Source organism: Thunnus thynnus, chromosome 4 (assembly GCF_963924715.1).
Source record: "Thunnus thynnus chromosome 4, fThuThy2.1, whole genome shotgun sequence".
Classification (NCBI taxonomy): Eukaryota; Metazoa; Chordata; class Actinopteri; order Scombriformes; family Scombridae; genus Thunnus; species Thunnus thynnus.
Genome location: NC_089520.1, coordinates 28550904 through 28578712, shown reverse-complemented (window position 1 = coordinate 28578712; position 27809 = coordinate 28550904). Strand labels below are relative to the sequence as shown.

At 41.1% G+C, this 27809-nt stretch overlaps 3 protein-coding genes across 11 annotated transcripts; 1 reads left to right on the top strand and 2 right to left on the bottom strand.

Moving 5' to 3' along the window:
* Positions 1-1313: 1313 nt before the first annotated feature.
* Positions 1314-6253, bottom strand: tada3l (transcriptional adaptor 3 (NGG1 homolog, yeast)-like). 5 transcript variants are annotated; one of them, XM_067588117.1, is made up of 10 exons: positions 5976-6147; positions 5770-5850; positions 4997-5244; positions 4664-4911; positions 3965-4070; positions 3655-3790; positions 3401-3504; positions 3188-3294; positions 1978-2169; positions 1314-1862 (listed from the first exon to the last, which is right to left on the bottom strand). In XM_067588117.1, the coding sequence occupies exons 3-10, from the start codon at positions 5204-5206 to the stop codon at positions 1670-1672; spliced, it is 1296 nt and encodes a 431-aa protein (XP_067444218.1). In that variant the 5' UTR covers positions 5207-5244; positions 5770-5850; positions 5976-6147; the 3' UTR covers positions 1314-1669. The 5 variants fall into 5 exon arrangements, with proteins under 5 accessions (XP_067444218.1, XP_067444221.1, XP_067444219.1 ...); XM_067588120.1 differs by lacking the exons at positions 5770-5850; positions 5976-6147 and adding an exon at positions 6233-6253; XM_067588118.1 differs by lacking the exon at positions 5976-6147 and having other exon boundaries at positions 5770-5887.
* A 6-nt stretch (positions 6254-6259) lies between these two features.
* Positions 6260-9077, top strand: LOC137181964 (actin-related protein 2/3 complex subunit 4). The gene is made up of 6 exons (XM_067588122.1): positions 6260-6412; positions 7088-7206; positions 7581-7692; positions 7809-7904; positions 8240-8410; positions 8542-9077. Exons 1-6 carry the CDS (start codon positions 6410-6412, stop codon positions 8545-8547), a joined length of 507 nt encoding a protein of 168 aa, XP_067444223.1. The 5' UTR covers positions 6260-6409; the 3' UTR covers positions 8548-9077.
* Positions 9078-10173: 1096 nt separating this feature from the next.
* pfkfb4a (6-phosphofructo-2-kinase/fructose-2,6-biphosphatase 4a) lies at positions 10174-25493 on the bottom strand. 5 transcript variants are annotated; one of them, XM_067588110.1, is made up of 14 exons: positions 25286-25492; positions 17595-17711; positions 17349-17445; positions 17198-17264; positions 17030-17104; positions 16881-16937; positions 16669-16790; positions 15991-16198; positions 15725-15871; positions 15538-15642; positions 14568-14697; positions 13609-13671; positions 13421-13485; positions 10174-11135 (listed from the first exon to the last, which is right to left on the bottom strand). In XM_067588110.1, exons 1-14 carry the CDS (start codon positions 25338-25340, stop codon positions 11076-11078), a joined length of 1368 nt encoding a protein of 455 aa, XP_067444211.1. In that variant the 5' UTR covers positions 25341-25492; the 3' UTR covers positions 10174-11075. The 5 variants fall into 5 exon arrangements, with proteins under 5 accessions (XP_067444211.1, XP_067444215.1, XP_067444213.1 ...); XM_067588114.1 differs by lacking the exon at positions 25286-25492 and adding an exon at positions 21058-21356; XM_067588112.1 differs by lacking the exon at positions 25286-25492 and adding an exon at positions 18803-19188.
* Positions 25494-27809: the final 2316 nt, after the last annotated feature.

Genomic DNA, 27809 nt, shown 5'->3' with positions numbered 1-27809 from the left:
CAGTATGTGTTGAACTCATATATAGTCCAGTCATCCGGTCAGCAGCAGTGTGGTGGTTGCTGCTGTGACCATGTGAGGGTGTGGAGAAAGAGCAGTGTGTCTGACTGTTGTGTTGTTCCTGGTCAGATCCCTTGGATGACTGCACTGGACCCTGTCACTCCATAGGATGAACTGTGTGACCCTCACACAGAGCTGCAGACTGTGAGACACAGCAGCTTTATCCTATCTATTCATCTGATTTATCCTGGGCTCAATATGGATGAAGATGTCCTCAAATGAAGACACACACCACATTGGCACGCTGTCAATGTTCAACAGCCTTGTGGAAATGCTGGCAACCACAGGCTATGTAAATACTGCTGGCCAGTCAGATATAAGGACACTGACTGCCATCTAGTGGTGCTTTAGAAAAGTTGTCCACGGTAGTGGAAAGGAAAATGAGACAAAGCTAGAACATATACTTCCACCCATATTTCAGGATGTTGTCTTTAAAAAACAAGGTGGCATAATATTGTGTAAATGTACATATTCACACATTATTGTGTGACTCAACATAAAAGTAAGACAACAAAAAAACAATGACAAAAAATAGGTATTGCAAACGTCATATAAACCAACAAAAAAGATGACAAATTCCCTATATAGCAAGGCCTTATACGGTTGCTGTCTTGCTGCCCCCTCCTATTGTTGTGATAATACTGTTGTAATATTAATGCACATTATTGTAATGCCAATGAATAACCAATGGGGTAAGGTGAACCCCTGGCTCAACTTACCCTGGTATTTGGCTCGGTGTACCCATAGCCACCATTTGAGAACATGAGTACAGCCATGCAAGGCTCTATGAGACGTGTTCTTACTGATGTTTAGTAGAGTTTTAGTACAGCTGAGGCTGTGGCTCTAGATGAGAAGTCAGGGGAACATCAAAGTTTTTAAAATTCATCCTCTAGGGACCATGACTGCCCAATAGTTGTTGAGATATTTCAGTCTGGACCAACCGACACTGCCACTGCTGGAGCGGTTTAGCATGGCTAAAAATGGTCTCCATGCTTGTTCATGTTCGAGTATGAGTTCTTGGTTGTAGACCAAAATAAATTCTCCATTGTTTCAAATGTAACTAAATACGTATGACGGCAAATTATACAACTGTGGTGTGATGTTAGTCTACGTATTATTTCTACTCAGTGGCTGAACTTCACCACTCTTGGACCATGATGTCTCCTTAAATTCCTTCGTGGTGGTCTTGAATTGCAGATACATCTAATGATTTATCGCCTTTACTTTGTGTATCTCATACACATACAATAACAGCATTTAATTGATAATGATTTATTCAAACATTGATGTGTATTGTTTTCATAACATTACAATGGTAAACAAAATAGAAAGCTACATAAAAATTCAACTGACAAAGAAAAAATTTAACAAAAAGAGGAAAAGTCTCAGATGCATACTGAATGTTACGATCACATAAGCTTTCTGCTGTACAGGACATAAAAACTACTACAGAAATGTCCCTACTCAAATCACACAGACCTGCAGCAAACTGTATCTTACATGTTAGAGATACAGCTGTAAACTGACCGTGTAACAGCTGTTACCACGGTTACAATCTGTGTCAATAAGTGGAAAGAAGATTCTTCCTTCCACATTTTTTCTGTTGCTTCCGCTATCCATCCAGTAACTTGAGGATGCTTTCCCTCTCCTTCAGTGCTTTCCAGGCCTGGTCCTTCTCCTTCTTGGTCGGAGTGCGTTTCTTCTGCCTAGCTGCCATGATTCGCCGAAATCCTTCCATCACCTCATTGTCAGACACCCTGACTCTCTGCCTCAGCTCCTGCTTGCGCATCTCCTCTTTTGCCAACCTTTGAGGCAGACACAAATTAAAAGTTAATGTGAAAAGCTTACCATGGATAAAATCTTAATGGACGTACAGTTTACTTCATGGTTAATGTATCCATCGTGAGCCTGCATCCTCACCTGAGCAGCTCCTGTTTGCGGGCTCTGTTGTGAGCACTCAGGGCTTTGAGCTCCGCTTGTCTCTTTTGAAGCTCTGCCAGAACCTCGTCCTCAGAGTCTCCTCCTGGTCCAGGCCGCTCCTCAGAGTCCAGCAGTCCCTGGGCAACCAGCTCCTCTTTGATCCGCGCCTCCAGAGAACGTGTGTGAGGAACACTGGGGGGGGGGGATAAAAGATATGAATTGACATATAAGACAAATGTCAACTTCATCCGTTTAATAATCTTTATTTCTCTCTGATTCCTTTCTCAGGGTGCAAAAAAGGATAAACGAACCAAACTCACAATCAATGTACAATTCTGAGGCCACGCACAGGGACATAACCAGGATTTTAAAGGTCATGAGTCCAAATTCCCCCAATTTTAATTTGTTCCACACTTATTATTCATGCAATTGATCATTTATATTTTCTGTTCATTTTCTTTCCCAACATGAAGGCTCACATCTGTTTCAAAACCTTCACCACACTGCCAGAAATATAATTCTGGAGAAGAAATACTGAAGTCATTTATTTTACTTTAATTTATTGGTTTAATTCTGAGATTAACAGTTCACCCTTATTTTGTCAACTAGTTTATTTTTTGCCTAAAAACAGTATAAGATGATTTCAGAATCAGCCCTTAAAACCAACCATGTGTGATTTGTGTTTATTACAAATGTAAACTCCTCCTCAACTAATAAATAATCCAGGAGACATGACCTTAGTGTGTGTGTGTGTGTGTGCATATTTATGTGGTACGAGGAAAACAACCTCTTAATATGTTAATGTCATAACCAACCTGTACCAGAGCGAGTCAAGGAAGGAATTTAATATGACAATCGTCAATATTACGATCAAATCACAACACCAAACGTGGAGAATAGAAATGTACATGTATGCTTGTGTGTACATAAATAATCTCACATGCACCTTGACATACATATGTAAATATACACATTTACATTACATGCAGGTCTTTGAGACGCAGTTCTGTTTACTGAATGTTTTTGTTGTTCATGAGATTACAGCAGCAGAATTAACCAGTGACAGCAGTTTGATAAAAAATGGGTCAAACACAAGTTTATTATCCCACATCAAATATGGCATGTGTGTGTGAAAATGTTTTTTTGTTATTGGCTATGTAATGTTGTTGCTTCAGATATCTCATTCATTCATGAGGTGCTGCACAAATACCTGAAAGCTTTTCCTTGGCTTCGAGGAGACGTCCCAGCTCCATCATTAGCATCCTTCCCTGAAATGTCTGGTATAGGAGAATCCTCCATGGGGGATATAATGTTCTCCTGGAAGAGCCCAAAAGATTAAAGCATGAATATTTCAGATGCCATGTCTCACTCAAAGCCAGTGTGGATGCTTGATCGCACAATACCAAGTCTACAATATACTGACCTCTACAAGAGCCTGGAGCAGACGCTGGGTGAGAGGACCGAAGGGACAGCCGTCTTCTGGAGATTCATGTTGGGACTCCGACTTTTTCAGCAGCGAGTCCACATCTAGATGAACATGAAGATAAGCGCTGAAAGGGGCTCATCATGCTTGTGCAGTAAACAAAGTACATCATGGTGGTGATACTGAGGGTTGACATTGTCTAGTCCCTTCACTTTCCTTGGCGTTTTAAAGCACAAGCTGCAGCTTTCCCTCACCTTTTGCATCCAGTTCAGACAGCGGTCCTCCCATGAGGCTCTTCTTCTTGTCGTTGGCTCGTGCTCCTTCTCTCTGCTCCTCCAGCAAATCCTCCTGAGCCCACCGCTGAGAGTAGTGTTTCCCCAACGCTGGAATCTACAGTTAACATAAACAGCACCAAAGCTCAATACACTGCTCTTTGGCCAATGTAAACACATTTAAAATGATGCATTTTACTTAACTCACTAAAAACATCCAGAATTTTGTCCCAAGTGATGTACAACATGACATAACATAACATAACATAACCAAAAGCTTTTTATGTCATACTTTGAAATACTCCGCTTCATCCTCTGGAGGTTTCAGAAGTTCCTCTAGCAATCGTATCTCTTCATTTGTGATATCGGCACAATACGGCTCGACTGACGCCCAGAATCTGAAAACAAAAACATTTCAAATATAAACCTTCCCAGAAAGATAATAATTTGTTCTCCTGTATCTTAAAGTTAGTACCACACTCTTGCCTGAAACCAGATTCACCAATAACTTGAATTAAGTGTGATCAAAAGAAACTACAGAGAAATTGAGATTAAGGAATGCGATTCAAAACATCACGGTTTTGTAACCGCAACAGCTCGGCTACACTGAGTGTTTCTGTTTCTGTTTCTGTCCAAAAAAAACCCTGACATTATGGTACGTTAATGTTCCTCAAAATAACTGTGGCTCATGGAAAAATAAGCAAAACTAGATAATCGTGTTCAGAAATGTAGGCACAATACAAGAGAGCAGAACAAAAACGAGCCCAGTGTAGCAGCTCCGAATACCAAAATGTTGTGGAAAAATACAATAAAACCTCTAATTACAAAATACTCATTTATCCATCTGTAGTATTATGCAGTAATACTTTACTGCATAATAATCGTAAAACCGTGAAACCACAATGTTTCCTCAGACTACAATCGTACCATCAAAATCTCACATCTTTGCATCCCTCTATGAGATATATTATGAAGACGTGCTGCTGCTGACCTGTTGGGGGCATCATTTTTAGGAGTGCGGGGAATGTCTTGCGGGTCGTCTGTAAATTCATACTCTTGGACTTTAGGCTGCAGGTTTTTGGATTTTGGTCTGCCAGGGCCTGGACCTGGACCATGACCGCCTTTGCCGTCCAATTTCTGTTTCTTTGGTTTGTGGCGAGATGATGCAGCGGGGTCCGGGTCCTTCCCCAGCTTTAGGAAGCGCTTATCCCCTTTCTTGTCCTGCCAGTCTGTGAGGATCTGAGACACAGTAAAGGGTTTTGAGTCACTGAAAAGCAATCTCAACAAGGGAGGAGAGGATGATTATTCCTGTCTTTCTCCTTACCTGTCTCTGCTCCTCCAGAGCTCGGAGGCGTCGGCTGGCTGAGGACAGGAGTGTCTCCAACTCCAGCTGCAGGGTGTCCAGCTCCTCAATACCGATCCCATCGTCCTCTGAGCGGCCCAGCACAGCAGTGTAGCGGGGACACACCTTGACGTGCTCGACGGGCTTGAAGTCATAGTATTTCAGCGGGGGGCAGTCCTTCAACTCACTCATGATGCCCAGTTGCAGAGACCTGGCAGCATCTGAATAAACTGATACAAACAGACCGACAGTGTGGTTATAAAATGATAATAAAATAATAAAAAAACCATGAGACACTATTTAGTGGTGTCCAGCTGTGGTTCTCACTCTTTGTTTCTGCCTGTCTGCACCACTGTCTCTCTTTTACACACACACACACACACACACACACACACACACACACACACACACACACACACACACACACACACACACGCACACACACATACATCAAAAAACACACAAGCACGCACGCACACGCATACACACACAATCAAACACACGCACAAGCACACCCACACTCACATCAAACACGCACGCACGCGCGCGCGCGCGCGCGGCTGCTTCATACAACGCCAGCTCGCTGGGCCCAAACTGCGAAAATTGCAGTAAAATTTTAATACCGGTCGCTGTAATCTCACGCTTCAACACTTGTACATTTTAAGTGTAGAAGTTTTTAAAAAATATATGAGCTCCATGATGTTAAATGGAAGCACAGAAATATCTTTGAATGTTTAGGAGCAAAGGATATTTACCGTCAGTGAATGGTGTCCATGATGGAAAAAACCAATAAAGGGAGGGGGGGTGTATGGAATCGAGTCAGATGAATATATGACCTATTTTCGACAGAGCAACAATTTTATGAATAAAATGAAATATAACATGTATTACATAAATTTGAAGACAATCTTTAAGTATTGCTATCTATCAAAATAAACATGACGAGCTGTAAACAGATTACCCTAATGCGAGAATGGTACCGTCGGAATAAACCATGTTGTGTCAAGGTTCGTTAAAATAAATATATTACTGCTAAACCTGCAGTTCAGTAGTTTAACTCGCTCATAACGTTGTTGTTTTACAGATTTCGTTAAAAACTTGTTTCAAACGGTCAAAATGACTCATGACGTAGAGGCCTGTGGACGACGTGCCTCCTGCTCACAGAGCGGAGTGGACGCACCGAAGGGTATGCTCGTTTTGTTCAAAAAAATACTCAACCTGGTGCGGAGTAATGATCGCTAAGGGCTGCGTGAATGCTAGGTGGAGCGATCTGCTTCCTTCAAACGAAAAGCCGGAAACAAAACGAGCGCACCTTGTCTTTACAAGACGATGTAGGATTTACGGAAGAGGAGTCACAGGCGTGGCTGAGGAACTTCCGTCTTTCACAGCACAAAAATGGTAAGTCTACTGCTCCAAATGTATCTTTATCTGTGCTTATTTAGATTTATATATCATCTGGCTATGGTTACGGCTAAGGTGACTTCATTTGGCTAGCTTCGTGTTTCTGCCAGGCGGGGTTTGTGGTTGGCGGCGCTGAAACGAGAGAACGAAGCATCCTCGATACGGTTTGCAGAAACTAAAGTGATTGAGCTGAGCTGTCTTTTCTTCCTGGACCCCTTTTCCCTCGTTACTCTGACTGGTGCTGCTCCTAAAGCTCTGTGATTTGACGGCGGAAAAGTATGAATATCGTTAGTGTAGACAGAGAGATGTAGCTAGACTTTCATATTCAATCTCGGTCACCTTAAAGCATCTCATCCACTAACGTTAACGCAGGCAAAATCATTCAATTGCATTAGTTTACTGCTGATTAATATATTGTTTTTCTGGCTGATAATTATAAATAAAAAGTGGACAAACTGAATATAATTGTGTTTGAGCTGTAGCCACTTCATCCCTGAATACGACTCGTTTCCTGATCAAACATGACCTCATATGCTGACCCTGCTGGTTGAGTCACTCAGCAGTTTGCAGCTTCATTGTTCCCTGATTTAAATAACAAATGTATCATCTAATAAAATGTGCTCCGCAGTGTGATCCGCCCAGGCATTGATTTTGTTCATCTTTTTTCCTCAGACAGCGACTCTGCGCCCCTACTTGAACGCTGTGAGGGCCACCTTGCAAGCGGCCCTCTGTCTGGAGAACTTCTCCTCTCAGGTGGTGGAGCGTCACAATAAGCCGGAGGTGGAAGTCAGGTATGTACCCCTGCTTTGCTTCCACCTGTTCTTGCTGCGCTCCAAGCTACAGATCATCTGCTGCTGTCATACAAGTTTCAACTCGTGCAAACTTGCAGAAGAAAATCTAGGAGGGGGGAAAAAAATAACACAAGCATGGGCAAGGCTGTAAAATTGGCCAATAGGGACGTGCTGCAGCCTGTTAGTCCCCCCAGTACCACCAGAGGAAAAGGAGTTTTTAAAACAACTGGTATTTTTGTTCTATGTTGTTGGGATTTCTTTCATTCCTGGGTATCAGGGTTTCATGCACAGTAATGCTCCTCAATATCTGGAATAGTTTAAAACTGAGCAGGCCTGTCTTTGGTTGTGATGGATGGATTTTGCCACGGTTACAGGAGCAGTAAGGAGCTGCTACTTCAGCCCGTGGTGATCAGTCGTAATGACAAGGAGAAGGTTCTGATCGAGGGATCCATCAACTCTGTCAGAGTCAGCATTGCTGTCAAACAGGTGATCAAAACCAGTGTGATTTTTTTAAAATTATTATTTCTTGGTTATTTACTAAATGTTCTGACTTGGTCTAGTATGCATTGTAAAATAAACACCTCTGTTATGATGGACTGTAGGCTGATGAGATCGAGAAGATCCTTTGCCACAAGTTCATGCGCTTCATGATGATGAGAGCAGAGAACTTCTTCATTCTGAGGAGGAAACCAGTAGAGGTAAGAGACTGAGTGGGGGGAAGGGTGCTCTGGGTTGTATATAATGGAATAAAAGAGGAATCAATATACTGAACAGTATGACAGGATGAATATAAATAAAAAATGAGGAACTGTTAACCTTTTAAACAGCATATGTCATAAAGGCTCTTTAGGCAAAAATGTTCAGATTTGCAATTGATGTGAGACAAACAGTCAAACAATCTGAAACATTAAAAGTTCCTCCATAATTAGAACATACATGTCAATGCATACAATTAAATAACATGATGGCTTTTTTTGTCAGATTTGTTGACCACTCCCTCTTACTCTGTTTCCTCTCTTGCACTGTGATTTAGGGATATGACATTAGCTTCTTGATCACTAACTTCCACACGGAGCAGATGTACAAACACAAGCTGGTGGACTTTGTCATCCACTTCATGGAGGAGATTGACAAGGAGATCAGCGAGATGAAGCTGTCTGTTAACGCCAGGGCCCGTATCGTTGCCGAGGAATTCCTCAAGAATGTAAGAAACTAGTTTTCTGCTGTCGTAGCTCTAATTTGGATACTGACATGTAATCTGAGTTTTGTCTACATATAAAAGACTCACTCACAGCTCTAATTAATTTGTGTACTAATGTTTTTTATGGTCCACAGTTCTGATGACGATGTCACCCTGTTCTCCCACACAAGCCGAGGGAAAGCTCAAAGGGCCAATCAGCACAAGAGTGGAGAACTATTGGAGGAAACAGCCAATCAGTGTGGAGATGAGAGGAACACGACCAATCTGGCGATGACACCTGTTGCACCCGTCTCGAGTATTTCCCTGTACTCATGAATATCAATGACTGTATATAATGAAATATTTACCAGTTTCATTTTTCTGCCACTTAGAACAAATGCCCAAACAAAGGCGGGTCCTTAAAGTATTAATCAAGTTGATAGCCATGAATACAGGGGCAGCAAGAGTGTGTCGTTGCAAATAAAATGGCCGAGTTTTTGTATTCTGTGTATGTGAGTCTGTTTTTACTGTCACTGTCAAACTTGTCTCCCAATTTTATGTCCTGGAAACCCATGTTTGAGGAAAATAGTCTGCGTGGTGATTTATCACATGCAACAAGAGCTGTCTGTACTGCAGCCACCAAAACCCATGTATGAAAATAATGAAAGATAATAAAAGTCAGTTGTTTATACCTTCTTGTTGTTCATATCTGTCTTCTGTTCATCTCTCTAGGCCAGTCATGGTGAGCATACGTGCGGCTGCTGTACCTATAAATGAATGTGTTCTGCCTCTGAGGAAGTTGTTTTTAGTCAGCACTTTTGTCACGTTTCACCTTATGCACAGCCACTGTGTTGTTTCAGCTGTTTCAGGAAGGGGAAGTAATACCTTTATGTTGCAGACAATGTGTGAACCTTCTTTTGTAGTTCAGTATTTCTTCACATTTACAATTTAAACAGAAACTTAAATGCTTTCCTCAGCGGTATTTGCTGTGCATGCAAATCCTCACTATAGTTATGCAAAAACCTGCCACACAAAGCTTTTAGTACTGGAGGTTAATTGCCTTGTTCAACAGCATTAAAGTGATATTGGTCGAGGAGAAGCAGAGGAGATTTTATTTGATTCGACCACCTGCACTCATAGCTTCTTTGCAAATTAAGAGAAGGAACCTTTTGGTCATTTGGCTGAATTTCAAGTAATAAAAATGCCAAGATAGTAAATTATCTCCTGGACACTCCCTGCTCATTACCATGTAATAACACAGCTTCATCTGAGTTCACCTGCTAGTCTTCATGTGATCTCCATCAAACCTCGTCCAATCTGGAGTTCTGCAGTCTTCATCCATCCACCATCAGCCTGACACATCATCATCACAGCATCCTCCACTCATACTTCAATTACTGAAAGAATTAGTTGATTGGCAAAAAGTTAATTGTCAATGAACAATTTTGAAAATAAATTTTAAAACCAAAAATGAAAAAAAATTGCAAATTCCTCTCAAATGTGAAATTTTGGACAGTTGCTCAGACAAAACAAGCAGTTTGAATGTCAACTCGGTCTCTGGGAAAACATGATGCACATTTTTCAATATTTTCTGACATTTTATAGACTAAATGATTCATCTAGAAAATATCTGTGATTAATCGATAATGAAAATAATGTCTAGTTGCAGCCCTCATAAATGATTTAACCTGGCAAGGTGATTTTTAACTGGAAAACACATAATCTAAAGCAGGATTTTTTTTTTAAAAAAAAGCATCAAAGGAGTGAAATAATGACAGGCTGGTGTATAAAAATAACACATCTTTATTATATCTCAGTGGAGTTGGGACGTACATTTTGAAGTCATGACCCACATCAACACCAACAGCTTTGAGCTTAAGTTGCTTTTTTTTTTCCAATTTCATCAAAGGTTTGTGTGCAGAATCAGTGCTCTTAATTTTATTGTGATGCATGTTTCAGATGAAGTAACAGTATTTTTCCTGTACACCACACAGCTGAAGAAAGCCATTATTACCCCATCAGTATAAAATTTAAGTGACTGTTTGTTTTCACCATAAAAAAATTATATTAATATTGATCCAGTCTTTTCATTTATTGATTGAATCACCACTTACTTACAATAATAAACTTCATAGTATAGATTTCCCAAGTATAGGTGTGTAACCTTCAAATTGCACATTATCACTAAAGACACCTTCACATAAATCAATGATTGCACAATACACATGTAGCAGGAAGTCACATGATCATTTGATGAAAACCACATGATTAATACTTTAAAGTAGATATTACAGTAACCTTCAGTGCTGCACAATATCGACACACAGAAACTGTACTGAATAGAGCAACACATAGTAACAAATAAGACAGGAATCTGCTGTGACCCAAGTGTTTAAAACCCCCTTTTGATTCATAAATCACCGTGCAACAAGTGTTCAGGTCGAACTCATTCACAGTACTGAGCTCCTTCAAATCCCTTATAAAGGACAGACATAACAGTTATAGAGAGAAATGAGTGTATGATAGAGGAGGAGGAGAAGGAGGAGGAGGAGGCACTTCACCCAGACAGTCACCAGTGTGAGCAGGTTTTGCACATTGGACGGGAGAAAAAAAAACAGCACACAGAGTCCGTTATGGCAGAGAGAGAACGAGAGGTCCGACTTCAGCCTCGCTGGATAACAGCATCCTGTCAGAGGTGAGCGGGGACGGTCTGCAGGGCGTCCTTAGTTGTACGATGGATGTTCACATTCTGGAAAGAGGAAGGCATCAGTGTCAGAGCCCTTATGAAGAAATATGTGTGTACACATGTTTAAAGATTGCTGTTGTGAGTGTTTAGTTCCTAAATGTCAAACACCTCCAAACACATTTGTCACCCCCCCTGATACATTGTTGCATATTGTGTATAGTCAAGATCTCAAGTGTTTCAGCACTTGAGATCTCTGTTCCTCTTTGTCAGTGTGCTGCGGTGTGTTTGCCACTTGTTTGCTTATGTTGCTTTCTAAAAGTGCAGACTGACAGACATCTTTACGTTATTGCTGACAGATCCAACCGGCATTAAACATAAAATGATCCACCTTTTAGGCAGTGCGATCAACTTGACATTTTTCGTCATATTCAAGTATTTTATTGTATTATTTTGATGATGTAAACAAAATAACAGAGGGCTGTGGTAAGGGTTTTTTTTAATGCTGCAATATAAATTTTATTTCCAACAAAATGACTAAGCTTTAAACAAAATACCAGGATTACTGGCTGAAAATAACAAGCATACAGTTTGTAATCACGCTTGCTCTTGGCAGAAAGAAATGTGTCTTTGACACAGTAGGTGTTTGTTCAGGCGGATGAATGGCAGCACTTTCTTATGCACCCCAGTGGAGTCTTTGCATATGAATGAATGGGTAAATCTTTGAGTATTCAGTTTGCTCAGCAGAAAAGCAGGAACATGATCTGTAGGATAGCAAGGACAGGAAGGAAATAGTAGGACTCTTTTAATCCAAGTCAGAAATGTCCAGCTCATCAGTCAGGACGCTTTTTATCTTACGATTAACCCTCAATGTAAAGCATTTAACACAAAATCCTAACTTTCAGATACTAAAGAGGAAAATAGCTTTCATGCCAAGCAAGTCAAGCACAGAGGGAGTGTGGTACACATACATGAAATGCAGCAGCGCTGTTTGAGTGGAGTTTATTTAGAAACAGTAAACAGAAATATCTTTTTCTGAATTCTGATCAGTGATATGAACATAAGAACCTTCACATTGTTGAATAAGAACAATAAAACAGTATTTCTGTACTTTGACAATCTTCAGTAGACAGTATAGTAAAATGTGTTTCACACATCCTTAAACTAGATACAAGTTGTAATAGAGGACATTTCATAAGTAAATAAACATAGAATTGATTTTTATGTGCAAAATGATTAAACGCACTACTTTGTTCTATCGTGTAGTGCAATAAAACTAAGATTAGTGTGTTCTCACTCCTACAAACAGAAATATAAAGTGATGAGACACCAGTCAAAATGAACATTGTTAAATCAGTTCAGACAAGATCGTTGAGAAAACAAACTACATGTAATCCCTGCTTCAACAGAAAAGTTGCTGGAGTCTCATTGCTTCACAGTTGGGAGTACAGCATCAGTTCAAAACAAAAACAAACAAAAGAAAAAAACCTTCACCGGCTTTTCATTCATTCTCCAAAAATGGGAGAACGCGCGCGACACAAGATCCGTGTCATAGGATTAATTATCAAAAAATTATAAACTGGATTCCAGTCAATTACCATCATCATCATTTCTTAAAATATGTGAGGAGGAAGAGCAGAAGACAAGAACAGTGGAGTGGACTCAATCAGAGGAAGGTGGAGAAGAAAGATAAGAGGTTGCTGAGATTGGCAGGTACATTGTGCGTCTGAGGGGGTAAAGGAGGGGGGGGTGGGGGTGGGGGGGCACTGCCTCATTGGTGAGCTGGCACTGTAAGCAAAGCCTCCTCTGACATCCGCGACACCTCTACGTTCTGTTCAGTAAAAAAAAAAAACACACAAAGAGGGGGAGGGATCAAAACACGTGGGAGACCACGGCAGGCATGCTTTTCCTACTCAGATAACTGCCAGTTACTGTGACTATGGACGTACAGTAAGATGAATCAGTTCAATGTTTTTAAAGTCTCAGCTACAGAAAAAACATTTCTCTAGAAGAAGCTGGATACTTTCTCAGTGCTGCTGAAACCCTGGAAGAAACTGTTAACATATTCCACCCAAACACATGTTTATTTAAAGGGTGTGAGGGTGAAAGCAACAAAAGCATTTAGTCAACGTTTCTGTAATGTTCTGATAACCTTTAATCAACCACAAAAACCTGCTCTGAGCTCATTACTATTTTATACCACTGATTATGAAAACATGGCCATCAGAATGATTTGCTTAAAAAAAAACCATGATGTTCAGCACCTGAAGCCACTGAACCAACATATTTGTGAAGCATCTTACCTCATACAAAGTGGATTCATTTGTGTATGAGTGTGTTGTTATACCCACCTCTGGTCTTTCTCGGTGTGTGTTGACAGCGTCCACGTTAAGGAAGATAGACTCCACCTTACAGCCTGAACATACAGAGAGACAATTAGCTTTATTAGTTCAGGCGGGAGGCAGCAGAACGCTTATCGCTATTCAATAGAAAAAAGATTCATTATGTACATTATATGCTAATAAGAGAGCGGTCTTACCGTAGGCCACTGGCGTTAGCTTCAGCACAGTGTGCAGCGGGCACTTCAGGTAGGGCAGCTCCTCTGTGTGAAGACAAACATCAACGTTTGATGTACATTATCTGAAATCTGTAACATTAATCTCAAAGTGTGATTTCTTTCACAGTGAGGACAGGAGCCCACATTTAACCATTCACTGACAGTTGCAGCTCTGTCTCGGGTTATATTATATACTGTAGTATGAAAGAAAATATAATTTAAAGGTGCAGTCTGTAGAATTTAGTGGAATCTAGTGGAATGGACTTGGCAGAAATAGAATATAATATTGATAAGTATGTTTTAATAACTGTATAATCACCTGAAAATAAGAATCATCATGTTTTTGTTACCTTAGAATGAGCTCTTTATATCTTATATCTTCCACAGAGGCCGCCATGTTGCACCTCCATGTTTCTAGAGAGGAACTTTTGTGTTTTTTTTGCTAGTTTTGTGGACACTGTAAGTTCTCCTACATGCTTGGAAGGGACAGGGGAGGGAGGGGTATTCAGGGTTGGGGTTGCAATCTGCAACCTCACCGCTAGATGCCACTAAATCTTACACACTGGACCTTTTATTATTTTATTTCAACAGGAAAATCAGGTTTGTCAGCCAGGAGTGAAACACACTATGAAAGTATGTCACCCAGCTTTACACACTCAAAGTGTTTCACTGTACAGAACATTTGAACCAGTATCTTAAACAGAGCACTTTATTAGAGTGAAAATCCAACTGTGTGACTAAAAGGAAAAACTCACCATCAGATACTCTATGCGTGATCTGTGATCACTGATCATTACTGACTCACTGAGTTATTTTTCTTCTACTTAAGTGAATTTAGAGACGTGCAAAAACAACTGCAGATTTAACAGAATCTGTATATGTTTCCTAATGTGCCTCATTAAGGACCTGTGCCTCCAAGAGGTTCAGTTTCAGGGACTGACCTGCTGTCTTGTCCAGGAAGTAGGCCAACAGGCACCGCATGACGGCCTGGTGACAGATGACCAGCACGTTCTCCTGTCTCTCCAGCTCCATGATGACCGGCTCCAACCGCTGCACCAGATCCTCATAGGACTGAATCAGAAGAGACACAAAGAAAGATCAGTCAGAACAGGCAGAATATTACAATACCAGCAACAGATTTCATTGCAGATGGAGGATGAATTAATCTTGCCTGAGAAAAAAAAAAAACACAATTATAGCCACAGCCGGCAACGGACATAGTTAACTCTAACTTAAGTTCTATTTTTTGATTTCCGTAAAGGAAGAGCACACCTTTTTCACTTCTACTTTATTAAGACAGTGGCAAACACATCCTACTGAATAATCAACCACAAGTAAGCAGATTAACATTTTAGTGAGTGGAAAAATCCATTCAGGCTGTCTAGAATAACTCTGGCTTTAACAAGATTCCCTAAAGCTCTACATCAGCACTGTCCGCCTGGGCTGCTAACTAATGTCCATATCCATCTTCCTGTGTGAGATTAATGGGGGGTAATGGAATGGACTAAAGGTGAGAACAGACCAGTGGGCATTCAGGCCCACAGTACACAACCTGAACCCACATATTTAGCACACACACAGACACACACAGACACGCACACACTAAAGTGAAGTCTTTGTTTACTGAGATTTGGTGTTTAGCCAAATCTGTCTGAGAGGCAGCTCGTCCAGGCTGAGGCTCATTAGTAGAGTGTAAGTGGCCGGTAGCCATCTGGATACGGCTTAATTGTGTGTGTGTGTGTGTGTGTGTGTGTGTGGTTATGTGTGTCATTTAGGAATTCCAAATATCAAACAAAGACTCACTGTCCATGAGCAAGCTACCTCTATGTTAACATACAAAACACACATAAACGGCTACGAAACAACATCCCATCATTAAACAGAACATTACATTATATTTTAGATACTGACCTCTCCTTTCGGGTAGCGGTAGCGGTATTTGTCCTGGTCCCTCAGTGCAAACTCCAGAGGATAGTGATCCTGGATCTCCTCATACATCATTTCCTCACACACGCCCTAAAATGACATCACACACTGATTAAACTCTGAACTAAATCTGCACAACAAACGGTAAAAATCCGAGGAGTGCAGCACTTACTGCGTCGATCTCGTTCAGGACCTTCCACTGTTCATACGGCACGCTGAGAGCCTCGGCCGTCTGGATGGTTCTCTTCATCTGACTGGTCCACACCTTCAGGTCACTGATGCCCTGCGTCTCGATGAACTGGCTCAGCTTCTTCGCAAACTGCACAGAAGAGAAGAAGAAGAAAACTGACACATGGCTGGAGGGACAAAAAATCTCCAGATTTACACCAGAATGATCAGTTTGCTCATATCGCTTCATTTGATTTTTGTTTGTTGTACCTCTTTGCCTCTAGACGTGAGTCCTGAGTCTCCTCCGATGCAACCCTTGACATTAAGCTCGCTCTCGCCATGGCGGCACAGGTAGATGGAGCGCGGCGTGATGTGGATGTTCATGAGGTAGTAGACGATCCGGCTCTGGATGTGGTCCAACACCCTGTTGACCAAGAAGCGCTGACCCACATCCATGATTTTAATGTAGGAGAGATCCCTAAAAAGGAGACCACAGAGACATCAAACCTCCCGTTCAACATTCTGTGATGTGAGTGAGCCGAAACCAGCGTACAGATATGAGAACGCCTGAGTAATTACTTAAGTTTTAGTTTATAAAGTCATTCAATATAAATGAAGCACTGCATGAACCTATTACAGAGAATGATGGTACATAATTTGTCATTTCAGCAACAAAAATTGTTTTCTTGTACTCCGATTAAGTAAAAACATGGTCTGCGTGCTGCCACATCTTCATGTCAGACAATATTTATTACTGACCTTATTTGAAAATCAAATGAACACTGACACAGGGGACTAGCCTACATAATTCACATTAAAAAATAAAATAGACAAACTAATGTTTCATGTCACCATCATCTATGTGACTGAGTTTCATAACTAAACAGAATTGTTTAAAATGATAACAGGGTTTGTTATTATTCCCTCTCCACACCGGCTCCACCTCACCTGTCCAGAACTTCATCCAGTGTCTCGTAGGAGTTTTCATAACACTTGATTCTCTTCATGAAGTCCTCCACTGCCTCTTCAGTGTCACAGTTGGTGTAGTCAGGGCTGCCCAGCTTCACTTGCTAAACAGAGAAACAGCGAATGACTGAGGACAACTTGGAAATAACTAATTTTGTCTCGATGTAAATAAACAGACAAACACAGCTACTCACCACAATGTTCTCCTGTATGACATCTGGGTCTTCACACACAGACTCTACAAAGAACACCTGAGAGGAGAGAGAAGGAGGGAACAATCATGCTTAGTGTGGCCGTCAGTGAATGCAGTATCCCCTCCCAGAGTTGTGATCCCACACGTTACCTTAAAGCCATTCTGCTCTGCAAACTGGATGATGGTTTCCCTCCTTTCTCTGGTGGTGTTTGTTGCATCAAAAACCTGTGTAACACAAACACAGAAGAAGAACATAAGTACCGTATCCGACCAGCATCCAAACATCTGACCAGCTACAACATTTAACATTTGACCCACCGCAACTTGGCCTCCTTCTTCTGTAAGGTACTGCCGCACATCGTTCAAAGCTGCTGAAGCACATTGTCTGTAAAGATCACAGACAAACTGGGTCATACATGTCACATGGTTGGAGGTGAAACAAACTGTAAAGGCTGACAGCCGCTCTCACCTCCTGATCTTTAACCCCTCCTCGTTGTCTGGACGGAAGAACTCAAAGGACTTGTAGATCTTCACAAACTCTCTCCTGTACTGTCCGACATTGAACTCTACAAGAAAAACAGAGGCGAGGACACTTGAGATCGCTTGAAACTTGCAAATACTGAACCTATTATCCTCTAAAACTGCCTTTCCTACAATTGCGTATTGTTTCAGTAAAGCCTCTTTGGCTGAGGCTGACAATCCTGGCAGGTCGTACCTCTGGTGGGCACTCCGATCCAGTTGAGATAGCGGGTCAGCTTCTTGGAGATATAGGTCTTCCCCCTGGCAGGAAGGCCCACTGTCACAATCAGGGTGGGACAGTTGGTCATACATACTGCAATGAAAGAGGGAGAGGAAAGCTTCAGTCATGTGTTGATCACGCATAACACCCATGGAAGATGTAAAAGTGATCTCACTGCATGACGTGTAATGCCTCAGTCCAAGAATAAATCAACCCCTACATTATCTAGTGTATTCCATCATTTATACATACTTAATATTAACACTAGATTGCCCTTATCAGTGTGTGTGTGTGGGTGTGTAATCCAATGTTATCTGCCATGAAGACAAAGTCACATCACGCCACTCTGAGAATGTTGTCAGCGAGGAGCAGAGGTCACAGTTACACCAGACCGTGTCTGAGGAACTTGTGAAACACTGCACTACTTGAGACATCTGGTGAGACCTTACAGCTACTTTCCAAACCAAGCCGCAGTGTTTGCACAGATGACCGGGTCAGAGAGCAGAATGCTTTTCACGGCCGCACTTGCTTGTAAGATTATGTGTGAGAGTTTCACAGACACTGAGCATCACAGAGCACTTTTCACAATCACCCCCGATATGCGGAGATCACATTATGCTCCTGTTGTGTTATTAAGTTATCAAGCACTTCACATTTGGGAGAAACACATCACCAAACACAGACCCATTTACCCACAAGCTCGTGATTTCGTTGGCATTTTAACAGTCTATTGATTCAGAAATCCTTCCTCAGTCAGGCCACAGTGAGGAGACACTGGCCACATACAGAAAGTGGCCAATGTGAGTGAACATAAAATGCAGCAGGGGCGAATCACTCACTCACATGACTGCAGGGGTACAATTCGTGTTTACCAACAACCGGTGCTTGACTTGGCACATACTAACAATGACGTGGACGTCCCCGGTACCAGCCCTTTCTCCTGGGTGCTTTGATCATCATGTGAAATCCTTACACATCAGTGAGACATCTCATCTGCGCTGTAGCACCCGCGCTAGTATTTGTGGTAACGTCAGCTAGCAAAACGGAAAGATTAGAGCAACGGAAGGGAAATGCGGACAAACAAACCTTTGACGCACCGCGTGAGACATATTGGTGGATACTCGATAAACTACCGGTAGAATAGCCATATAGCTCGTTGTTTGTCGCCACGTCGTCATACGCACCCTTTCTTTGAGAAATGTGTTTTTCAGGAAGGCCATTTTTGCACGGCATCCAGATCTTCTTGAGGGGGTTTTGGGTCAGCTCCCGCGGATTTGACGGTGTACTGTCCTCCATTCCGTCTGGCGGTGAGGTGGAGGCAGCCGCGGCGGGAGCACGGGGCCTTTTTTCCCCGTGATGCTGCTCTGAAGGTGACCGGTGTTTCATCCGCGCTGCTGTGTTGGGATGGAGACTGGCCGGTCTCGCTCTCTCTCTGTGTGGGTCCACGGTTGTCACGTGCTCCGGTCTGGCCACAGTGGAGACCAACTGTCGGCCGTAAAGACTTCAGTACAGGCGGCAATATTTTTTTCTTCCTAGGATGGTGAAGTTATGACCCGCCCTACTCTGCCTCTGATTGGCTTAGCCTCATGTTCTTAACATAACCCTAACCAATCTCACTCCTCATACTTAAACCTAATCAACGAAGGCAACGAAGAATAGCCAATCAGAGGCAGAGTAGGGAGGGTCATGACCTCGCCATCCTGGAAAAAAAAATTGGCTTACGGGCTCAATGCCTCCTTTGCTGCTCAACCGTAAATGACATGCGCTGTGCTCAGCCACAAAATACACGATAAATACGTAAAGGCGCAGAATTATTGTCAGAGGAAGAATTATATTTAAAAAATGTATTAGGTTAGGGAGTCTATTCCATTATTTGAAAGAAACTAGGCTGATCAAAAGAATTTAATATTCAGTGAAATATAGTTTTTCTTAATTGAAAAAAAAATCTTGTGTTTGTTTGTTTAAGGGGGCAGATATAACTCTGGTGTACACACCAAAATATTGACTGTATATAAATATGGACAAGCGTCTCCACTTCCTACCACTATGCAAAAGTGAAGCCAAAATAAAAAAGAGCTGCTGTCTTGCTTGTGTGACGTCATTTGGACAATTGATCAATCATGATATCACACCCCCTTTTTATATTGTCAAATAACTAATTAAAAACAAACTTACCAGAAAAATGAGCACTTGAACAAGCATCAGCGCGAACAAGCATCGGCGTGATAAGAACTACCTAAAATGACGGAAACTATCTTTGGATTTATGAAGCTGAAGTTATGCTATTGTTTATAGGCCATTTTTACACAAGACATTTTGACTTAGGAAAAGTGGGCCTCGGCCAGCAGACAAGAAAAAACAGCTTTCATTTGGAGTTGTGATGTGTCTACCTGATGAATGTAAGTCCAATATTTTATAACTTACTCATCCTTCCTTAGTTCTGGTTTAACTTCACCAACTCCATAGGGGAAATATGTAGCTGATAAATACTCAATGTTCACAGCTAGCTGGGTGCAATTTGGTGCTCAGCTCAGCGTGTAATGTTAGCGTGCTATGGCTGAAAACAGGGTTGGTGGTGATGAGCGGATCGAGACCAGCTGCCAGCTTCTCTGTGTGACGTTTTACTCAAATCAAATCAGTAATTACAAAATACATTTAATAATCAGCTCATGTTCAAACTTATAATGTCAGCCAAAAGTGAAGTTACTTGCTAAAGGAGTTAAAGCTGGAGTGCAGGACTTTAACATATAAACGAATGTCCGTTACATTCAAGCCCTTTCCAAACAAGTTCACACAATGTTGATTAAGCTAAGATAAATCTCTCTGTATTTCGCAGTAAACTGGAATTTTTAAATCTGGTGTCTGTGGTGACTTTCCCGCGCTGGTGCACCGGTAGTGATGCGTTTGACATCAATCAGCAATGACTTGTTTGCGGATGTCGACCGGGGTGGATTGCGTTGACAGTGTTTGTGTAATTACTCTCACTGCCAGAGGGGGGAGACAAATGTCCTGCAGTGCAGGTTTAAGTGCGGTTTTCCCTAATTTTTCTAGCGTAACTTCAGTTAACAGAGTCCTGATCTTAATTCATAACAAAGAGCTGCAGGTGTGTCGTTGCAGTGTTAAACAAATGATGTTATATTATGTTTGAATATAACATTAAGGGAATGTGAAGCTTGATAGTTTATTCATAGCGATTTAGTGAAAGTCGGATGCAGACTTTAGCCTTAAAACTGCAGTGCCAGAGGATCGATTATTATAATTTGATTAAATATTAAATATAGATATATATTTTAAGCTGCTCTTCCTCTACCCATCTGTCAATGTGAGCACATGAATCTGCACACAAACCAGCTGCATCATTAACTGTCAGACTGGAGATATGTTTTGGCCATGATCCAAATGAAAACAGAATTGGTGATATGTGTTTGTGTTTTCGCACTCTCATCAGGATCCTGGCAGTGCTGTTCTGAATGGACTGGAGCTTCTGGATGCTCCTGCCAGGGATCCCTGTGAAGAGCACATTGCAGTAGTCCAGTCTTGAGGAGATCAAGTCATGGACAAGTTTCTCTGCATCTGACAGGATTAGAGAGGGATGGAATTTAGAGATGTTTTTGAGATGTTAGAAAGAGGTTTTGCATGCATAGATGGTCTTATCATGCTTATATGGTCATCAAAGATCAGCTGAGGGTCAAACCTAACACCCAGATTAGTGACTAAGGAGGAAAGAGGGATGTCCTGGCAGTCAAAGGTGAGATGAGGTATGCAAGATGACTCAATCTGGTGTGGAGTGCAAATAAAGAGAGCTTCAGTTTTGCTGCTGTTTAACTGGAGGAAATGTGTGCTCATCCAGACCTTAATCTGCTTAAAACAGCTATTGACAGGACATTAACTACTTTAGGCCAGTGCAGATTAATTGGACTGATAAAAAATTCAAAGGAAGGCAAAAGAGACTCTAACTGGCTCTAGCAACAAGAAAAGCTTTAGACTGGGCAGGAGGAAGAGATAGAGGAGAGACAGAGGCTGACAAACTCACAGAGGGAAAAGATCACTAGTATAGACCCCGTAGTGTGTTTTCTCTTTAGTAGTTATTGGTTATTACCTGCAAAAGAATATATTTTCATGAGGACCCCTCCCATGCCACCCTGCTGAAAACCTCTTGCCAACCCATGTAGAATTTTCTAAATCTGCCACGGGGTGAGACTGAACCATAAAACAGTAAAAATGCAGCCAAAACAAATTGAGCTGAAAGGCACTAAAATGCTCCATGAAGCTGCAGTCAGATGATAATGCTATGTGGGTTTGTCACTCGAGTGACCCTCATAGATAGTTATGTGATTTATTGTTAATATAAAAATAATGATTAGTGCAGCTTTAACAGTGGAAAAAAATAGTTTGCTGCCCAATTTTAGGCTTATAGGAAACTAAGAGAGTTACTGATAGAGAAAGCTTAGAGCACCTCAGGGTCCTATTTAGGGGTCAACAAGGTAAAAGTGGTGAAATGCAGTCTCTAAGTATTAGTGTAATAGTGTAGTCATTATTTAAAATTAATCATTTAAACACCACTAGTATCACACCACATGAAGGGAATTGTGAGACAGCAGCAAAGCAAATTTGATAAAGCAAACCTAGAAATTCTTCTTTTTTGCCTTGTTCTACCTCCTCTCAACACTGTTTGACATCTCTCTCAGTCCCCTGCTGCACCTGTTAAGGTGAGACAGCTTATCTTTATTGTTTTTCTTGGTGCACAGAGTTTGGTGACCTCATCAGCCTGAGCAGAGGTCTAATCAGCCAGAATATATCTCAAGGGCGTTCAGGGCCTTTAAGAAAATACTTTTACCACATTTTCAGTATTGCTTGAAGACAGCATTTTGTTTGACCTTATCTCTGGTTTGCTGTAATGGTTACTTAAGAACTGACCCTGGGCTAAGTTTTCCTGTTTTACAGGACTGTGTCTGCTAAATGTAATGTCAACCTACAAAATTAGTTTTTTTTTTCACTCTAAGAAGGCCAGAGTTTGCCAAGAGCAGTCCAGCTGGGTTGAAATCATCAGTATGGGACTAAGTCCAAACTGGAAAAGCCCCTGTTATCCTACATCAATTTCCTCTGTTCTGTCAGCCTCATGAGGACCGAAGTATTCCATCAATTAACATAAACAACATAATTCAGTAGTCTAAGTCGTGCAGTTGTTTTATGGTCTTCAGAGCTTTTAAGGAATGATGCATGAGCTCTTTTAAATAGTTTAAACACGTGGTTTATTTTCATTTGTGCTCTTATGAACAACTCCTGGTAACTTTGTTTTTTTTGTATAAGGATGGTATGGGACTGCACAAGACAACTTGCTGTGTGCTACTAGTATTGATTCTTTTTGGCTCACTGTCACACTGTCATGGCTCCCTGGGACACTTGAACAGAGCAGAGCCATCATTAATGGTTATTAATAGATGTGTTTTTCCTATACTGACGAGTCAAAATATCTGCCGTGAAAAAGGTCTATTATGACAATAATGTAATTTACACGATATCTTGGCACTAAAGGTCTTTACAGATGAAAAAAAGCATTGAGTGACAAATGTTTTAAATGTCTTATGACCTATTCTTATTGAGAGCATTAGTGTTAGGGCTGCAACTGACGATTATTTTCATTATCAGTTAGTTGTTTGGTACATAAAATGTCAGGAAATGGTGTAAGCTGTTTCCCTAAGCCCAAGATGACTTCCTCAAATGTCTAAATTTGTCTAGACCAGCAGTCCATAACCCAAAGATATTCAGTTTACTATCACATAAAGCTAAAGAAACCAAGAAATAATCACATTTGAGAAGCTGGAATAAAAGAATTTGGACATTTTCTTCCTAAAAATGACTCAATACAATTAATTGATTACCAAAATAGTTGGTGATTACTTTAATAGTTGGCAACAAATCAAAAAACTTACCAATTGTTGCAGCTCTAATTAAAGGTAATCCCAACAATAAGCATTTTGCATGTCATAGTTCAATTAACATTATACAAATTGACTATTGTTAACATTTTATTACAGATACTTACAGAAGCTGACGCTTACTGACATTTTATCATATGCTGACATGTCCATGAGATGGCAGCGTTACTCTCTCGCTCTGTATGTGTGTACACTCAGACCTGTACACTGTCAGTTTATAAGAAACACCTGTAATGCATGTAATGTATGATCTGTAGTTTTAATGCTTATAATGTTCAGTTTTTGTTGGGAGCAAAGTGTAAGAGAGTTTGTGTTAAGAGGTATTTCTAATATTCTGTCCATCTCAGGTGAGCATAGGTGATGTAAATATAATGCAGTCCAGTACAACAAGAACGCCCACAATAGCTTCAGAAATTACCACAGAGATTAATCCACACTGCACTAAAACGGTCAACAAAGATTATAATCTATAATCTGTTGTGTTGGATTAAATAACACTGCGCAGGTGCACCTCATAAAGTGGTAAATCACGGTACATTTTCAGGTTAATAAGCCTATTTGTTCATCTGTTTATATGTTCTTTATGGCCTATCTGATGCACTGGTTATATTAAGCTTTAGAGTCAGTCTTAGTGGTAGAGCAACAGAGCCTGTGACCTAAATATGATTAGATGGAGGTTTTCTAATTAAATAGCTCCTACTCTCTCAAATTCCCTGACTGCTAGTAGACTATAATATATGCCAGGTTCATCAGGTCCACAAATAAATGGCACAGTAATTCCTGCAGAGGATACAGTTTTAGCTTGTAGTGTTTTCACAATCCCTGACAATCAGAGTCACACAGCCTCCTGTATTGTCAGCAAGAAAGTTGATTAGACAATATTTAAAGTATCTTATCTTATCAGCACAAAGCTGGGGTATGGTATGTGAAAACACCAGATTGTATGAAAAATGTTAGATAGCTTTCAGTGAGTGTAAATGAGGTATCTTATGTGCGTTGGGACATGAACAGGAAACAGATCTATGAGCTCCTCCTCCTCCTCCTCTTCCTCCTCTCAGCCTCTGACTGCAGCTAGCAGCCTTTAGCCTTCCCTGTGCTGGACAAATCATTTCCCTATATAGTATGTTAATATTTCGCTCCGCAGTCAACCAACATCTACCATGCAGACAGAGCATTTTGGCTCTTGAACGCACCACTCAGTGTTCATAAGACATAAATATTATGCATAGCATCGCAGCAGCCCTGTAAGAGCTATTCATTTATCACACACAACAACAACAACCAGAAACACAACAAACAGCCAGAAAATCATCAACCTCTGCAACAGCATCTCGATCATGATCAGTGTTTTGCAAAATGGAAAAACAATATTTAGTAGCTGAAATGAATTTTAGGAGATCAGCTATAGTCTACACGAAGCCTTTACATTGTTTTTTATATTATTATCATTATTATTATTTCGGCAGCAGTCCAAAAACATCCGCCTGGCTCTTCATCCTCTGTGTTAAAGCACAAGTGCCGCTGTTAGAAATCAGTGTGCTTACTATAAAAAGCCGCCTGTTGTTGTTATGTAGGGTAAAGGTCTCGGTGACAGCGTCAACACACCGACAGCACTCTTGTTTACGTCTTAAAGAGCTGCTCGACGTGCCCCTCACTGTCACAAAGATGCACGGTTCAAACTCCAGCATGCACATCTCTAAAGAGCCTTAAAAGCGCCTTTTTTCTTACCCGTTCCGTCCTGCTTCAGCGTGTGCTTGGACCGGCTGGAGCAGCCTCTCATCATGGGCGTCTGTCTGATGGAGCGCTGCGTGTGTCTGACGGTGTGTCGGTGTGTCCACCAGCTGCCCGCTGCACTGATGCTCACTGTACACACACCCACTGAGTGTGTGTGTATGACTTCAGGGCAGGAGGAGCAAGGCTTTTCTCCAAAACTGGATGGAATGAGGTGGCGGCGGCGTACCTGCCCCCTGCGACCTCCTACACCCCCACCCCACCCCCTTTGACAGCTGGGAAATGTCCCCACACGTCCTGATAGGGCTCGAGTTGTACAGCTTCCCATGACACTGATGGTTAAATTTAGCATACTGTATTCACTACAGGACACGTTACAGCATGCAGTCATTCAGTTAAATTACACAGGCACATTCAAAGGCTACAGTAATAGACACCATAGGAATATTCTGTATTTTGGTGTATCTACCTTATAGGACACACTGTCATTTTTTTAAAAATGCACAATGTTGAGGATACCACTAATTCACTGTAAGGTCCTGTGATGCAAAGTTTACATCCTTACAGGAATATTACATGAATATTACAGGAAGAGAATATACTGTATGTTTTCCAGGAACAGTCTAACTTGCAGGAGTAGTTTTGCTGAAGTGCGTGTAAATGAAATGAATTAAACTTACGACTTTTTTGGTTTTCTTAAATTGCTCAACTGCTTTGTATCATCACGTATTTATTGAGCTCTTGATATAATCTACATATCTCTACAGTCTGATCTAATCCACTCTGGAGTGGTTATAAATCGCTACATAAATGACACACCTAAATCATCACAGATGCAGCGTCATGTTTTTAGAAGTTGTTTTTAAAAGTGTAAACAAGGTGTGACGAGGGATTATGAGAACAAAGAAACATTCCAAAGAAGTCGGTGATTTATTTACTTTTTTTTTTTGAGAAGTACCTTTCAAGGATGCAAGAAACAGGAATAATTTGATCCCTAAGAGTGCAGTAAGTGATCTCTGCTTGCAGAGTGGGGCGTTACTGATGGAGACCACCAAGAGGCCCATGGACACTGTGAGGGAGCTGTAAGGTCTCATGGTCGAGATGTGAGAGACTTTTCTTTTTGTACTGAAGTTTTTAGAGATTTGTTTTCACTTTGGCACTGAAGTCATTTTTCTGTGTCAAAAAAAAAACTTGATTCATTCAAAGTTGATGAGCAAAACAAAAACATGACAAAGTAGATTTCTGGTTATTTGCTTGATGTCTAATCTTGTGAGCTCAATGCTAATGAATCATATGTGTATTGATGGGTGGAGAAACCACAAACACACACAAACACACACACACAGACACACAAACCTGCCCGCACTGTGACTCCGTTGAGATAACATAAATATCACATGACTTGTCTGTAGGACTCAAGGCTATTTCAGTGGTAGTGATGATACCCTTATCAGCAGCCTATCATAATGATGACACTAATTGTTAAGCACAAGGCCTCTGACTGCACATCTGTGGATTAACAAGACAATCACACACACACACACACACACACACACACACGTATACAGTATAAGAGATAGAGGAAAGAGAGACAGGGAGATGCTGAGACCGACACAAAGACCAACATACAGAAACAAGAGGCATGAAAGGAGTCACAGTGGTTCAGATTGAACATGACAGAGAGGAGAGGAAACAGTTGAAAGTCAGATGGCTCTCAACTGACCTTCAACACATTCCTCCTTAAAGGGCAATGTGATCAACCCCCTCTCCGCGCCCACTCCCCACCCAAGCCTGAGGCAGCTCGACCCCGCACACTCACTAACATACCAGTCAGACCTGTCTCTCAGAGCCGAGTATAAGATAACATATTTTAAATTGTCCCGTACTGCATAAAACTTGAGACCAACTAATATGACCTAATGTCTCCAGGAGAAGTATTTCGCTCCTTAAGATAAAGATATGTGTATTTAAAAACTTTTAAGCATTTTTCATAAAGCTATCATGAATGCATCAATAAAGAGCCGTGTAAATCAATTGAAAATAGTCTCATATTACCATGTAATAATTGATACTTGTGCCTCATTCTGCCCCAGATGCCAGGATATTTCACAGCTCATACTACTGACATTTGCGCAATGAAATATGATGTCTGATTTCAGGAGATGCTGATTTTGACTGTAGCCTTTATTTATCGTAATCAATTGAAGAGATCATTTCTCTTTTCATTTAGTGGTCTGTACAGGGCTGCTGCACACACCAGGACCTGCACTGGAGCTTTACTGAAAAGAGCATCAAACATTTTTATGAATACATTTCACTCCCAAATGAATAAAAAATTCAAACAAAACAAACAAAATTCAAAATATATCCCTCAGTCTAAACAGAATCTGTAAAACTCCAGAGTGAATACAGCTGAGAACATCTGCTCCATGACTAAACCTAACTGCTGACTTCTGACCTTAAGGGTGTTGTGTGTTGATCTCCTCTGTATGTTATTGCTCAGCAGTTTGGTGATTGTGAA

Excerpts from the sequence above, each read along its gene's own strand:
- tada3l (XM_067588120.1), bottom strand. The coding sequence starts at position 5,206 with ATGAGTGAGTTGAAGGACTGCCCCCCGCTGAAATACTATGACTTCAAG. Across the intron at positions 4,071-4,663 it reads AAAAATGATGCCCCCAACAG|ATTCTGGGCGTCAGTCGAGC; the intron begins GTCAGCAGCAGC and ends TTTTGTTTTCAG. Across the intron at positions 2,170-3,187 it reads AGCCAAGGAAAAGCTTTCAG|TGTTCCTCACACACGTTCTC; the intron begins GTATTTGTGCAG and ends CCCCCCCCCCAG.
- LOC137181964 (XM_067588122.1), top strand. Across the intron at positions 7,207-7,580 it reads AAGCCGGAGGTGGAAGTCAG|GAGCAGTAAGGAGCTGCTAC; the intron begins GTATGTACCCCT and ends CCACGGTTACAG. Across the intron at positions 7,905-8,239 it reads TGAGGAGGAAACCAGTAGAG|GGATATGACATTAGCTTCTT; the intron begins GTAAGAGACTGA and ends ACTGTGATTTAG.
- pfkfb4a (XM_067588113.1), bottom strand. The coding sequence starts at position 19,004 with ATGAAACACCGGTCACCTTCAGAGCAGCATCACGGGGAAAAAAGGCCC. Across the intron at positions 17,105-17,197 it reads AAGAAGGAGGCCAAGTTGCG|GTTTTTGATGCAACAAACAC; the intron begins GTGGGTCAAATG and ends TGTGTTACACAG. Across the intron at positions 13,486-13,608 it reads GCTAACGCCAGTGGCCTACG|GCTGTAAGGTGGAGTCTATC; the intron begins GTAAGACCGCTC and ends CTGTATGTTCAG.